Source organism: Ixodes scapularis, unplaced genomic scaffold (assembly GCF_016920785.2).
Source record: "Ixodes scapularis isolate PalLabHiFi unplaced genomic scaffold, ASM1692078v2 PGA_scaffold7__128_contigs__length_106722199, whole genome shotgun sequence".
In the NCBI taxonomy this organism is placed as follows: domain Eukaryota; kingdom Metazoa; phylum Arthropoda; class Arachnida; order Ixodida; family Ixodidae; genus Ixodes; species Ixodes scapularis.
In genome coordinates, this window is record NW_024609882.1 from 74,555,229 (window position 1) to 74,568,666 (window position 13,438).

General features: G+C 42.4%; 1 protein-coding gene across 1 annotated transcript in view; it reads right to left on the bottom strand.

The window, feature by feature from the left end:
* Positions 1 to 13,438, bottom strand: part of LOC120842856 — a 112,478-nt gene that overhangs the window by 39,369 nt on the left and 59,671 nt on the right. The window contains exons 3-4 of the mRNA XM_040214044.1: positions 7,512 to 7,613; positions 2,845 to 2,904 (exon numbers count right to left, since the gene is read on the bottom strand). Coding sequence (XP_040069978.1) covers positions 2,845 to 2,904; positions 7,512 to 7,613 — 162 coding nt within the window. The remainder of the gene's footprint in view (positions 1 to 2,844; positions 2,905 to 7,511; positions 7,614 to 13,438) is intronic.

Sequence of the window (13,438 nt, forward strand, 5' to 3'; positions counted from 1 at the left end):
AACTTAGAGTGTGCCGACTCAAATGGCAGGATCGCTTTCTTGGATCTTGGTTCATAAGTCCAACATATATGGTTTTGTAAAAAACTTTGTTTAATATCTAAAAATTGTGACTTCCCCTCAGTGGGCGTCTCAAAGGTAAAAGTCAAACCGCCTGCGCGAGCACCGAAGATACGCATAATCGCAGATACAGCTTCTGCCAACGATTCCTCGGGCGCCTTACTAAAAATAAGAAAATCATCTACGTATCTAAAAATCCAGTTTTTGCCATCGCAACTTAGCTTCTCTAGTATGGCGTTGTCGCAACTGCTTAAAAGAATGTCACACAGAACCTGCGCCACACGCGACCCAATGCAAATGCCCTTCTTCTGAACGTACAAGTCCCCTTCAAACGAAACATACGTATGCGTAAGATAAACAGATAAAAGTTCAAGAAAACTATCAACGCTAACGCCACTGGAGGAACAAAACGTCACCTCTAGGTTTTTTTTCGATACATTTTCCAACCGCACAAAAGAGTGGCTCATGCGGTACAGTATAAAAAAGATCTTCAGCATCCACCGAAAAGGCACTTTAAAATCCCCGCGCTCCTTCCTCCAGAAATTCAATAACGCTCTCCGAGTTTCGCCCCAAAAAAGGATCGGTCAGCTTCAATGTTGACAAGTGCTTGCTGAGGAACGTAGACAAGTGTACCTGCCAGGAGACCCTTTCCGTTACACTCGTTCTAAAAGTGTTCCCAATTTTGTGCGTTTTAGCAGAAAAGAAAATGTTCAGATATAGACCGGTGGCAGATTGCACGCTCTTTTGCCACCCGGCCAAGTTGAAATCACCACAAAGCTCCTTTGCGCGGGCCTTAACCTTAGACAAGGAACCCGGGCTCACTTTTTTGAAGTTCTTGAGGATTGCTTGTTGTGACCTTTCAGCAAACATGTCCCGCGTCACAACCACAAAGCCACCTTCCTTATCGGAAGTTAGCAGCGTCAGGTCGTTGTCCTTGAAGTAGTTGATGATGTGCATGTTATTTCATCCTTTCATCGATTGACCGGGCAAGTGCCTTTTCGGTGGATTCTGAAGATCTTTTTTTATTCTGTACCGCATAAGCCACTCTTTTGTGCGGTTAGGAAATGTATTTTAAAAAAAACGGAGAGGTGACGTTTTGTTCCTCCAATGGCGTTATCGTTGATAGTTTTCTTGAACTTTTATCTTTTTATCTTACGCATACGTATGTTTCGTTTGAAGGGGACTTGTACGTTCAGAAGAAGGGCATTTGCATTGGGGTAGCGTGTGGCACCGGTTCTGTGTGACATTTTTTTAAGCAGTTGCGACAACGCCATCCTAGAGAAGCTAAGTTGCGATGGCTAAAACAGGATTTTTAGATAGGTGGATGATTTTCTTATTTTTAGTGAGGTGCCCGAGGCATCATTGGCAGAAGCTGTATCTGCGATTATGCGTATCTTCGGTGTTTGCGCGGGCGGTTTGACTTTTACCTTTGAGACACCCATTGAAGGGAAGTTACGATTTTTAGATATTAAACACCATATATATTTGACTTATGAACCAAGATCCAAGAAAGCGATCGTGCCATTTGAGTCGGCTCACTCTAAGTTAGTAAAGAAGGGCATCGCCAAAACGTGCTTGGAGGCCGCTCTCAAAAAGTCTTGCGAGCATTCCGTTCAGGAAAGTCGCGCGACAGATCACAAAACTGCAAGAGACCGGCTTTCCGCAAAGGTGCTTAACTGGGGTTGCTGATGGCCTGGTAAAAAAGATAAAAGGAACGGGCAAACCCGCCCTCGAGAGACCCAGTATGAGGCCAGCGGTTATTCCATACGTGCACTCAGTGTCACACAATTTAAAGAAAGTGGCCCAGCGTTTCAATGTACCTGTGGTTTTTTCAGCGCCCAATCGGATGGTCCGACTTTCTCGTAAAATCAATTGTCCCGATCAACAGACCGACCTTTGCAGCAAAAAGCACAAAACAAAATTTGCCGAGCGTGCCTCAGGAGTTGTATATGAAATCCCTCTGTCATGCGGCGCTGTGTACATTGGCCAGACGGGCAGATGTGTGAATGACCGCGCCCGCGAGCATGCGGCTGCCACGCGAGCCAGCCCGTCTGGCCATCTCGCCATTCATTGTAATAGATGCCGGTGTACGCCAGTGCTACATGACATTAAAAGTTTGGCTCGTTATCGCGACCGAATAAGCAGAGAGGTGCACGAGGCGTATGCAATTAGGGATAAGGGCGTTGAGTGTGTAAGTGAAGCGTCACTCGCCCTGTCAAAGAGTGAATTTGAATATTTGAAAGTAGCGTTGCGAGGGACACGCTGATGACTGACAGGGTTCTGGGGCCTATAAATGCATGTAGTTTTCGAAGTAAACCACAGTTGCGAGTGCGCCTTGTGTCGTTCCACTACTTTGTCATTGTATTTTTCGGCGCTTTTAATTATTTAAAGAATCTTAAAAAGCGCATGTTTATGGGAGTTTCTACTCCTACAGAATATGCTTGTAAGATATTTTGCTGAAAGGTTAAATATTAGAAAATTTCTAGAACAAACACTAAAGGTTGACTTAGTGGCAAGTACTTTAGAGTAAAAGAGAAACGTTACTTATATGCAATTTAGGACACCCCCGAGTGCGTAACTATGTTAGATAAAATATTTAGCTCGTTACAAACAGTTTACTATAAAGACGAAGGAAAACTCTGACAACCCACATCATCCTTATTAAAAACTCAAAATCAAAACAGTTGGTTTGATTGACCCTGTCTCGAGAATAATGTTATGTATTAATAGAAATTCTGAAAAATGAGAAGGGTGCAGCCCTATATGAATTTAAAGCCTTAAACCAACCTGAAATCCGTACGGCGGCAGTTCACCATTATTCTCCTTCTGGTACACCGCCCAGAAACCCTGTTCGGAACAAAAAATAGCGTTTGTCACGCTTTCTCCTTCGGAGTGTCTGCTGTGACTTTCACGGACTCTGGCTAGAATATCGCGCATAGGATCTCTCCGCTTCAATCTGTTCATCAAACATTTTTTGCCGCCGTTGAGGCACAAAACTAGGTTGAATGACAAAGCAGTGTCGAAGCAACATACTTAGCGCAAGGGCTAACTTCTACATGTCGTGGCGCAACCGAAAAACGAGCGAAAAAAATGAAAGACCTTTACAACTATCTGTAATGTAAATCTAGAGCGCAGCTTGACGAGGAGGAGTGGAGGGTACGGAAAGGAGGGCATTCCCCTCCACACCTCCTTCTTTAACCCTCCTCCCCTCCTCCTATCCACCTCCTTTGTCCTTCTTCTCCTTTTCTCCTCCTCTCCACCTGCCGCTGAATTTGTTCTTGGGTGACGTGACACGAAGTCGTGGCGTCATTTCCTCGCTGAATAATGCGGGAAAACTGAAATAGTGTTAAGGTGGCGTGACATCGATTTTCCCGATAAATGTAGCGGGAAAAGTTTTTCGACAAATTTTAGCAGAAACATTTACCGCTACATTTAGCTACAACATTTCCGCGCTAAATATAGCAAGGTAATTTCCCCGCTAACTTTAGCGGGGAAACGTCCCATAATGCAACGCGCGTGGTTACGTCGGTGACGACGCCTACGGCCAACAATATTAGAACCAACTCAGTTCTGAAACTCTGCTCCGGTGGGGGGTCCCTTTGCGTGGCGCCTGTTGAAGGCGCAGGCTCCGCATTAATACTCAATATCATCATCATTGACGGCGCGCTCGTGACCGTTGCATCTGGCCTACTGAGCTTACGGATGTTCGTGGCGCTTTTTCTGAGAGTATCAGACGACTTTCAAATTGTTTCTGCTGCACTTGGTAGTCATCGGCACATCTACTATTACAGTATGCATAAACTTGCCCTGACTGTAGCCACCAGATTGTGGCGCCGACGAATTTGGGTTATTCGAAACGCTTCGCGCTGTCAGTACAGCTAAGGCAGCAGCATTTTACAATAATGCAAAGCGTATGCCAAAACGGTCGTAGCGCTTTTCATGCTCAAATTGTAATGTTTACTTGCAGAAGGGAAAAAATTAACCAAAAACAATGCTGAACCTCGAGAGCAGTCGGGACTCGCAAGCAGCCGCGGAGCAGTAGCAGACGAAATCGCGTGGAGTTATGCGCCGGCAGCGCCACCTAGCTGCAAAAAAATCGGGCATGGTTTTGGACCCCCTCCAATGTACAGCGTCTATGGGAAGTTCCATAACTGAGTTGATCTAGTAACGGTGCCTACGGCGACGCGGCTCAGCCTGAAAACAGGCACCTAAAAGCTGCGCTCTCAAGCAATCTTTCCGTTGAGAAGTATGGGAAACCGTGCGCGCGACAGGCTACTATTAGCCGCATATCAAAGGGCCACCTTGTGTCGCCGCTTGCAGTTAACGCAAGGAGAGGCCTCTACGTAGCAGCTGCAACGAGCGCAGTTCGCACATCTATATATATTTCGTACACAACGGACAGGAGTAAAGCATCAGTGTTATACTGGGACCACATCGGCGTGATTGCAGAGCCGTGTGCTTGTGCGTACAGCAATACAATCATGGAGGTAGTAAGCTTATGGAGGCGGAGTGACGCGACCAGAGGTGAAACCGGTGAAACCTTTCGGTTTCGAAAGACACGCCCCTAGCGATGATCAAAATCAAAAGATGCTATTGGCCACGAAGTGAAACTAATTTGTTTACAACAACGGTTTTGCTCAACCCCATATTGTACTTCGGGCCTCACGCTGTTTTTTTTTTTTCGCTTGGCTGGATTGAGCCAGTATGACGCCCCCTCTTTCCACATTCACAATTCTAAAGCTTATAAAATAGCATTCTTGTATACACATGTTTGTAGCTTCGTAAAGCGAGCGAAGTATGTACGTGCCACACGCACGGACGCTGTAGGGGGCGCGGTCACGAGCTATTTTATTTCTAAGACCCTGGCTTCCGCATAATCGAATGTCACCGATTACCGGGTCGCGTATAGAGGCTAAACACTTTGAAGAGAAGATGGACAGCAATATTCGCGCTTCGAACATTTATTACAGCCTAAAGCCGGGTTCACACTGCTAATACATCAAACAAAAGACGGTCTGCGTACAAATTCCATCGCGAGTCACCGCGAGAACCGTGTGTCTAATACCGCATGTCAATGTGTTCAAGGAGAAAACTTGGCACAATGCGTTCGAGCCATGTATATTGTGGTCAATTGTGTTTACAGACTGTCTTTTGTAGGATGCATGAGCAGTGTGGCCCCGGCGTAACGCCGCATAATCGTCAGCACAAATATACATACGACGAACAAGCCACGATCGCCGCCCAGGGGCGAGATTCCCGAAACTTTCTTACGACAAAAAAGTGCGTAAATTTATGTTATGACAACGTTACAAACTTTTGAGTATTCCCGAAGCAAAATGCTCGAACGTTTTGCGTAAGTTACGATGAAATCCGTAACTTACTCAAAAGTCATGAATATTTTTCTTCGGGAATACTCAAAAGCACTTAACTTTGCCGTGTGATAAGTTTGCGCATTTTTTGTCGTAATAAAGTCTCGGTAACCTGGTCTCAGGTGCGCCAGTGACTTCATCCGTCTAGCAACTACGCTCATGCAAAGGCAGACAATCGACGTAAACAGCCAAGGCATAACGCACACACACAAAAAAAGAATGTTGTTCGATCAAAAATTTGAATGTGGGAAAATAGTTTCAGTTCTATGCCAGCCATGGGAAAACAGGAGCAAACGTACAGGGTGTTTATTTTTAAGCTTAATATATTTTCTGGCGAAACTCCTGAACTCTAGGTTAATCCGAGTTTCAGTTTTCGCAAAATTTGGAGGGTGTTTCTTCGATTTTATTTCTTTGCAAAAAATTCGGAGCTTAAAGAAGGCTATTTTTCATCGATTCCCGAATATCGAAAATTCGGAGCTTAATTTTGCAGTGTATTTTTATTAAAACAATATATTATATCGGTGTAAACTTGTATTGGTTTCAAAAGACGGAGGTTTTATCAATTAACATTTTTTTTAACTGGATGTGGCGTTTGCGCTATTGCCACTGGTAATACTCTACTAATTTGTCCCACGACCAAAGTTGCAAACGTGTGATTTTTTGATAAGCGTCGAAACAATGAAATCTATAAACTCCTGGAAGTGATTGCCAAAAATCTCGGATTCATCGCATCCCATCTATCAACCTAGGCCGCAGCCGCGCTGGGTAGACCGGTAAAAGGTTTAATATTAAAGTTTAGCTGCCCGCTTCCTCTTCTTCCTTCTATGAAATTCCAATGCTTCACAACTTTCACTGTTACAAAAACACCCCCACTCTTTCCTCCAAGAAGAACAATGGTTTAAACCGGAAACCGGAATAGTAGTTTTTGTCGCGAGCCGGAAGAATTGTTGTCCTGATAAACCTTGACGAGATGAGTGGTAAGATATGTTTTTGTGTGTGGTCCCACTTTGAAAGAAAACTGAGGTGACATTTCCTCAAGAACAATGACCCTGTGCGCTCTCCAAACTTGATTGTAAATTACCACCCTTTCCTTTGTTTGTGTGTGTGTGTGTCCGGGTTGGGGGGGGGGGGGGGGGGGGGCGCATTGTCATACTGAAATTTGGAGTTTATCGAATATTTCCGAATTCACGAATCTTTACAGGTGCGTATTTTTCTGAGTTATTCAGATTTATGCGAAAACACGGAACCCTAGTCATAAGTTGAAGGAGATATAGTATGAAGAACTGATCGTAATCATCGGCCGGCTAATTAAGTGAATATTGTAGGAGAAGTGCAAAAGTAAACTCACTCACACTGAAAATGCGCGCACACCAGAAAGACGGTCACTCACGTCGCTTTTGCGCTTCTCCTACAATATGAATATCCAAATCGCCCAAGCATCCATTCTAATTAACCGAAATTTTATATTCAACGTAAGATTAGAAATAACCATGGTCCTTATTATAAGCTTCCTGAGTTTCATCAAAAACAACTAAATAAGTCAATATCAGAAAACCTTGTAGCCCGTGCGAGTACGGTGGAGCGCCAAAGTTAGCGCTCGTGCAGCAGGAGCAAGGCTGTCAGTGTGATGACTCTCCGACACAGTTCCTCTGTCGCTTATCCGCCTTTTCTCGCCCCATATTTATGCCTGTTGCGAGTTGTAACTTCAGTGCACTCCAGCGCTTCCCACACACTCAAAAAATTTCTAGAAATTTGGTGAGTTGATACTTCGCTCTGCATATTTCAAAGTGAAACCATATGTGTATTTTTTTCTAATCTAAAGCTAATTAACAAATTTCAAATAATTGTTTCACTTATTATGCCTATTAGTTTTCTGAATTAAGTCCACCTGGTCGTATAACTCACCTGCACAAACCCCTTGAGTGTATCTCTCTAGGCAGTTTTTAAACAAATCTATAAGGCCTAATTTACACTGTATATCCCTGGTAATACCCTTCTAAAGTATCTAATACACTAGATTGGCTCCTGGCGGGAGTGGCGTTTTCGACCACGCATGTCATACAAGGCAATTTTGAAATTACTTACGATGTCAAGTATTCGTTCACATTCCTTATGGGGAATAGTCAAATATTGGACGCCTTTCGTACAAACAACCCAACAATTCCCGATACTCATCCATCTATAATTCTGGAAAAAAAATAGAAATGTAACATTATGATATTTCGAGCTACACGTTAATATTAGTTGATATTTACTATTTGACTGAGCATATATCGTAAGTATTTCTATCCATAGTTATTTGAGGTTCAACTCTTTTCGTTAAATCGGATTCCATTAGGTGCTTATTTCTAGGCTAGACAATTTTAGAATTGATATTGAAAATGAGTGTGCTGGTAAATATGTTTACAGAACCGGAGAGAATAAAAACAAAAACGGAACGAAAACTGACGAATTTTTCGTCCCGTTTTCGTAAAAACGGAACGAAAACTGACGAGCTTTCGTCCCGTTTTCGTGTATATAATTTCCGGTTGTTTAATGAAATTTTAGGATCTGCGTGAAACGATTCTAAAGCACAATTAAAACAAAAACACGTATGCAACCTTTGGGTTTTATGAACATGCCGGTTGTTTCAAAGAAGACATTCCAAAATTTATAAAAATGAGGTGGTTGAGAAAAATAAGATCTAAACACTCTAATGGGAAAAGATACTTTTCACCTTCGGAGATTGTAGGAAAGAAAAAAAGAAACTAATTATCTATACAACTAAAAAAAATACCGATTTCAGTTTTAAATAATGAAGATAATCACTTTCTTCCCATAAAAACCCGCTGAGTGCCATTAATAATTTTAGTTCAACTCTTTCTAGAAAGATATAGAGCAGGTGCTTCATTTCTACGGCGCTTGCTACGGGTTTCTATGTTTCGGTTTCCAATCTAAGCACATCTTCACGTCAATGGTTTCGATACCTTAAAGCTCGCTAAAAAGTGCCATCCGAGTGCGGCTGCAGTAACTCGCGCCTCTTTAACGAGGTTTACGTCGAGCTGTTGCTATGACGACCCTTGCGACGAGCCAATGGGAGGCGCTGGGCAGCACATCGCAATGCACAGTAACGCAGTCGAACCAAATGTGTGACCGAGCCTTGAGCCACACTTTTTTCCATCGTAGGTGAGAGGTTAGGTGGTAGCTTCGCACCTCGGCCACCGGAGTGCGGGCCGGACAGCTGGCGCAATGGTGCGCTCCGATAGAAAACAAATATCAAGAAGCACCTCCAATTTGTGTTATCTTTTGACGCAGTATGAGGCTGCACCTGCCTTATATCTTTCGAAAATTAGTAGATTTAGTGGGTGCAGATTATGCCGAAAAATATTTTAATTAGAACCTTATTCTTAATTTTCACTAAATAAACGTTTAATTAGTAAATTTTAGTTCAATATGTTACTTATTCGTATGTATTGCTAAACTCCCTGACGTCCGCTGTGGCGGAGATTTTGTTCCTGAAATGTATATATTCCTTTATCCCATCGTTAGACATTTTTGAAAGTTTTCGATGAAACACCCCGTGGGATAGAATACCAGACAGTAAACGCATTTGTATTCGGGTAGGAACGGGGGGAGAAATGTAGATCAAAGCGCGGATCGGGAGATCACCGAGCAGTTGGCATGAGTCGTGGGTGGACACAAAGCTGGCGTTTATTGTCCCTTCTCGAGCACTAACGCGGAACACCGGGTGCCCGCCTTCGGCTTTTGAATGCGTTCGTTCAGTGAGCAAGGACAAAGGTAGCTGCACCTATGTATGCCCACTGATATTTTTTTTTAAGGTTCTGCGATATTGCGTTTTGGCGCGCTCATATCTAATCCTCTTTCATAGTTTTTATCCGTATATAAAAAACATACTGTTTGAATGATGTTTTTTTGTTATTTTTCAACGCATATTGGCGGCAGTTTAAGATGCTACTGCACGCATTTTTGTTTTTAAACCATTCGTTGGCTGATGCAGGAATCCGATTTAGTTTCTGCGAAAAAAATCCAAAACATCTATGATAAATGGAAAATGTCTACAGCAGACAGGCAGTCAACAAGTACGTTCTTGCTTAAGCAGTGCCGTCTTCTAACTGAATGTGGCAGTCTGCAATTTAAAAAAAAGTGATAACGGCGTTGTTTTATTGATAGTGAAGTTATAAAAGCAGGGCAGGCTGCAACTTAATCGCGACTAATTTAGGTTTTATTTTGTTTTGTTTTTAAAAGGTGAGTGACAACAACAGTCTGGATATATATTTATATATATTTTTTTTTTTTTACTTTCACGAAAGATTAAAAGTAATTGCTAGGGATCGCCTTGAAGTTCTGATGTTTGGCAATTGTGTATTAATAAACAAGAAATATTTTGTAAGCGTGAATTTAAGCTCCCGGCAGAATTTATTAAGTAGTTGGAGAAATGATTCAGCCCTTACCATTTTGATTACATCAAAGAGGAAGTGCCGTCAGACGCTTTTTTTTTTTTCGGTCTCAACGATTACGCCAATCACGAGCGCTCACATCTGTTAACCGGCCTATAGCACGCCTACTTAACTGGGCACTTGCCACGTGACTTTTCCCTACGTGCAACCGAAACGCCACTTTTAGTTCTATTTTTTCTAGCACTGATCTACTGAGTTATTTCCAAACTCATTTTTTTCCAACGGAAAAATATCAGAAGTGTTGTGCCGCAGGCTTTGGTGAGTGAGGTGAATTATATCCTAAGCTTTTTGTTTCCTAGTGAATTGTTCTCTCGAAGGTAGAGAGGATATTCGACATAAGAAAATATTACTTTCCCAAGACTTCGCCATTTTTGGCATTATTCGCGTTCGTTCCAACGCATCCAGCACTTCTCCAAGCACCCGTTAAAAATAAGAGAGAAAAAAAAAATCTGCAGGCGGACACTTCTTTTTTGCTAACACTTCAGGACTTTGAGTTTGTGCGTTTCAAAGTCAGCGGTATTCCCTCCGTGAGAGAACTATGGGACGCGCTTTGAAAATCGCATTTAGCGCGGCTGGCAGACGAACAGGTGGTCGATCGGGAAACGCGTTCCGTAGCCTGAGGCCCATTTTCGCGTGCGAAGATGAGGCGACAGACGCGCGCACAGATCGAACTTTGGTCCTTAGATCCGACTAGTTCAGGATGACGTTGCATGAGGTCTGGGGAAGACCTAAAAAGTAATCGAGCTGTTCTCCGCTTATCATATATCCTAGGCAATAAATGTAACGTCCATCTATCACACTGCAGGCTGGCTTCCGATGAGAAAATTTCCGGCCTCTAGCAGATGCAACCAGCGCACTTTTTCGAGAAATCGAGGAGGCCTTGATATCCTGAAAATAATCTAAATTCAGTTGACTGAGTTCAGGGTGGAGAGTAAACACTAAGATGGCTTAAATTGTGATTTAAGCCACGCCAATTTCAATATGATAATACTTTTTTGCAAAAACGGTCTTCTCACTCAAATCATTCCCCGCAAAACGAACAAAGAATATCGTTTTTCCTATTGTTTCTAATTTAATGTTGCCCATGTAAATGTACTTTGTTTTTAATAAAACCAAAGTTATTAAGCAAATAAAAATGTCTATTATGTTGAACAGGAGAAAAATGCACTTCTCTTCTGCGCTAATCGGAGAGGCCAGCTTTGTATCTATCTTTCACTTGTTTCTCCACTTATAAGGCACTTAAGCATGCATATCCGAATCCTAAGAAAACAAACAAAAACATGTATGCGTGCGCGCACAGGCAGGCAAACAGACCGTCAAACGGAGTTATTGAGTGAGACAGGCACATACATATAAAATTGTACATGTAAAGTTTCTCTTACATTGGTAATTATAAATACTTTTTGTCTTGCACAAGCTTGCCGTTTGTTTTGTGATTATAAGACAACCTTGCGCACTTTAGAACCAGCATAAAAAGCATCGTTGTTGAACAAGTCGCGAGCCGTGCTCGAGTTCAATAACCTTAATTTTACGGCATTGCATTTATTTTTTTGCCTTTTCACGTTTATTTCGACTGACAGGCCTTTAATAATTTGTTTTTAAACGGCCTCAGAACCAAGGCAACGGTGGCATCGTGCGCCCGAAGATTATAAATTACCATTTGCCAAAAAGGAGCAGTTTCCTCGGGTCATTTATATAAACCGTAGTTGTTCTTCTTTTGTTTTGTTGAATTATTGCGGAAAATAATGCTTTCTCAATAACCAAACAAGTCACGCATACCTTGGTATGCGTGACTTGTTGGTCACGTGGTTTATATAACACGTGGTTTATAAAACACGTGGTTTATATAAAAAATCTTGCCGCTAAATTAAGCGAGGAATTTTTTAAACTAAATTTAGCTGAAAGTTTTCCCGCTATGTTTACCGATTTTTTTTTATTTGGCGGAAAAGATTTTCCCTTTATTTTGCGGGGGAATTTGCGCGCCAAATTTTTCGGGAAACTTTTCAGCTATATTAACAATTTTTTTTTTCCAATATGCAGGAACATTGTTTTGCTAAACTTAGAGGGGGAATTTCCGCGCTAAAGTTAGTAGGAAATTTTCCCGCAGAATTTAGCGGAGTTTGTTTCCGCTGTCTTTAAGGCAGATATTTTCCCGACAAATTTAGCTGGAAATTTTTCCAATAAACTTAGCGGGAAAATATTTCTGCTACATTTAGCGGGAAAATTTACCAGGAAACTGTCGCACTATTTCACGGTAAATTCTTTTCCAAAATGAGTTGCTGGGCGAGTTGGATAGACATCTTCACTTAAACAGCGCGAATAAGTTACGTAAGGAAGAGACAACAGGAAGGAAAGAGCGCTGATATGAAGAAACAGGGTCTAGAGGAGAGAAACACGGTACAGAGCCCATTGTAGAAGAAAGGTATTGTACCAAAATGTTTCTCTCCTCTAGACCCTGTTTCTTCATATCAGCGCTCTTTCCTTCCTGTTGTCTCTTCCTTACGTAACTTATTCGCGCTGTTTAAGTGAAGATGTCTCTCCAACTCGCCCAGCAACTCATTTTGGTACAATACCTTTCTTCTACAATGGGCTCTGTACCGTGTTTCTCTCCTCTAGACCCTGTTTCTTCATATCAGCGCTCTTTCCTTCCTGTTGTCTCTTCCTTACGTAACTTATTCGCGCTGTTTAAGTGAAGATGTCTATCCAACTCGCCCAGCAACTCATGTTGGTACAATACCTTTCTTCTACAATGGGCTCTGTACCGTGTTTCTCTCCTCTAGACCCTGTTTCTTCATATCAGCGCTCTTTCCTTCCTGTTGTCTCTTCCTTACGTAACTTATTCGCGCTGTTTAAGTGAAGATGTCTATCCAACTCGCCCAGCAACTCATTTTGGTACAATACCTTTCTTTTACAATGGGCTCTGTACCGTGTTTCTCTCCTCTAGACCCTGTTTCTTCATATCAGCGCTCTTTCCTTCCTGTTGTCTCTTCCTTACGTAACTTATTCGCGCTGTTTAAGTGAAGATGTCTATCCAACTCGCCCAGCAACTCATTTTGGTACAATACCTTTCTTCTACAATGGGCTCTGTACCGTGTTTCTCTCCTCTAGGCCCTGTTTCTTCATATCAGCGCTCTTTCCTTCCTGTTGTCTCTTCCTTACGTAACTTATTCGCGCTGTTTAAGTGAAGATGTCTATCCAACTCGCCCAGCAACTCATTTTGGTACAATACCTTTCTTCTACAATGGGCTCTGTACCGTGTTTCTCTCCTCTAGACCCTGTTTCTTCATATCAGCGCTCTTTCCTTCCTGTTGTCTCTTCCTTACGTAACTTATTCGCGCTGTTTAAGTGAAGATGTCTATCCAACTCGCCCAGCAACTCATTTTGGTACAATACCTTTCTTCTACAATGGGCTCTGTACCGTGTTTCTCTCCTCTAGACCCTGTTTCTTCATATCAGCGCTCTTTCCTTCCTGTTGTCTCTTCCTTACGTAACTTATTCGCGCTGTTTAAGTGAAGAAAAAAAAAAATTCTTTTCCGTTTTCTTCCCCTTCCTCCG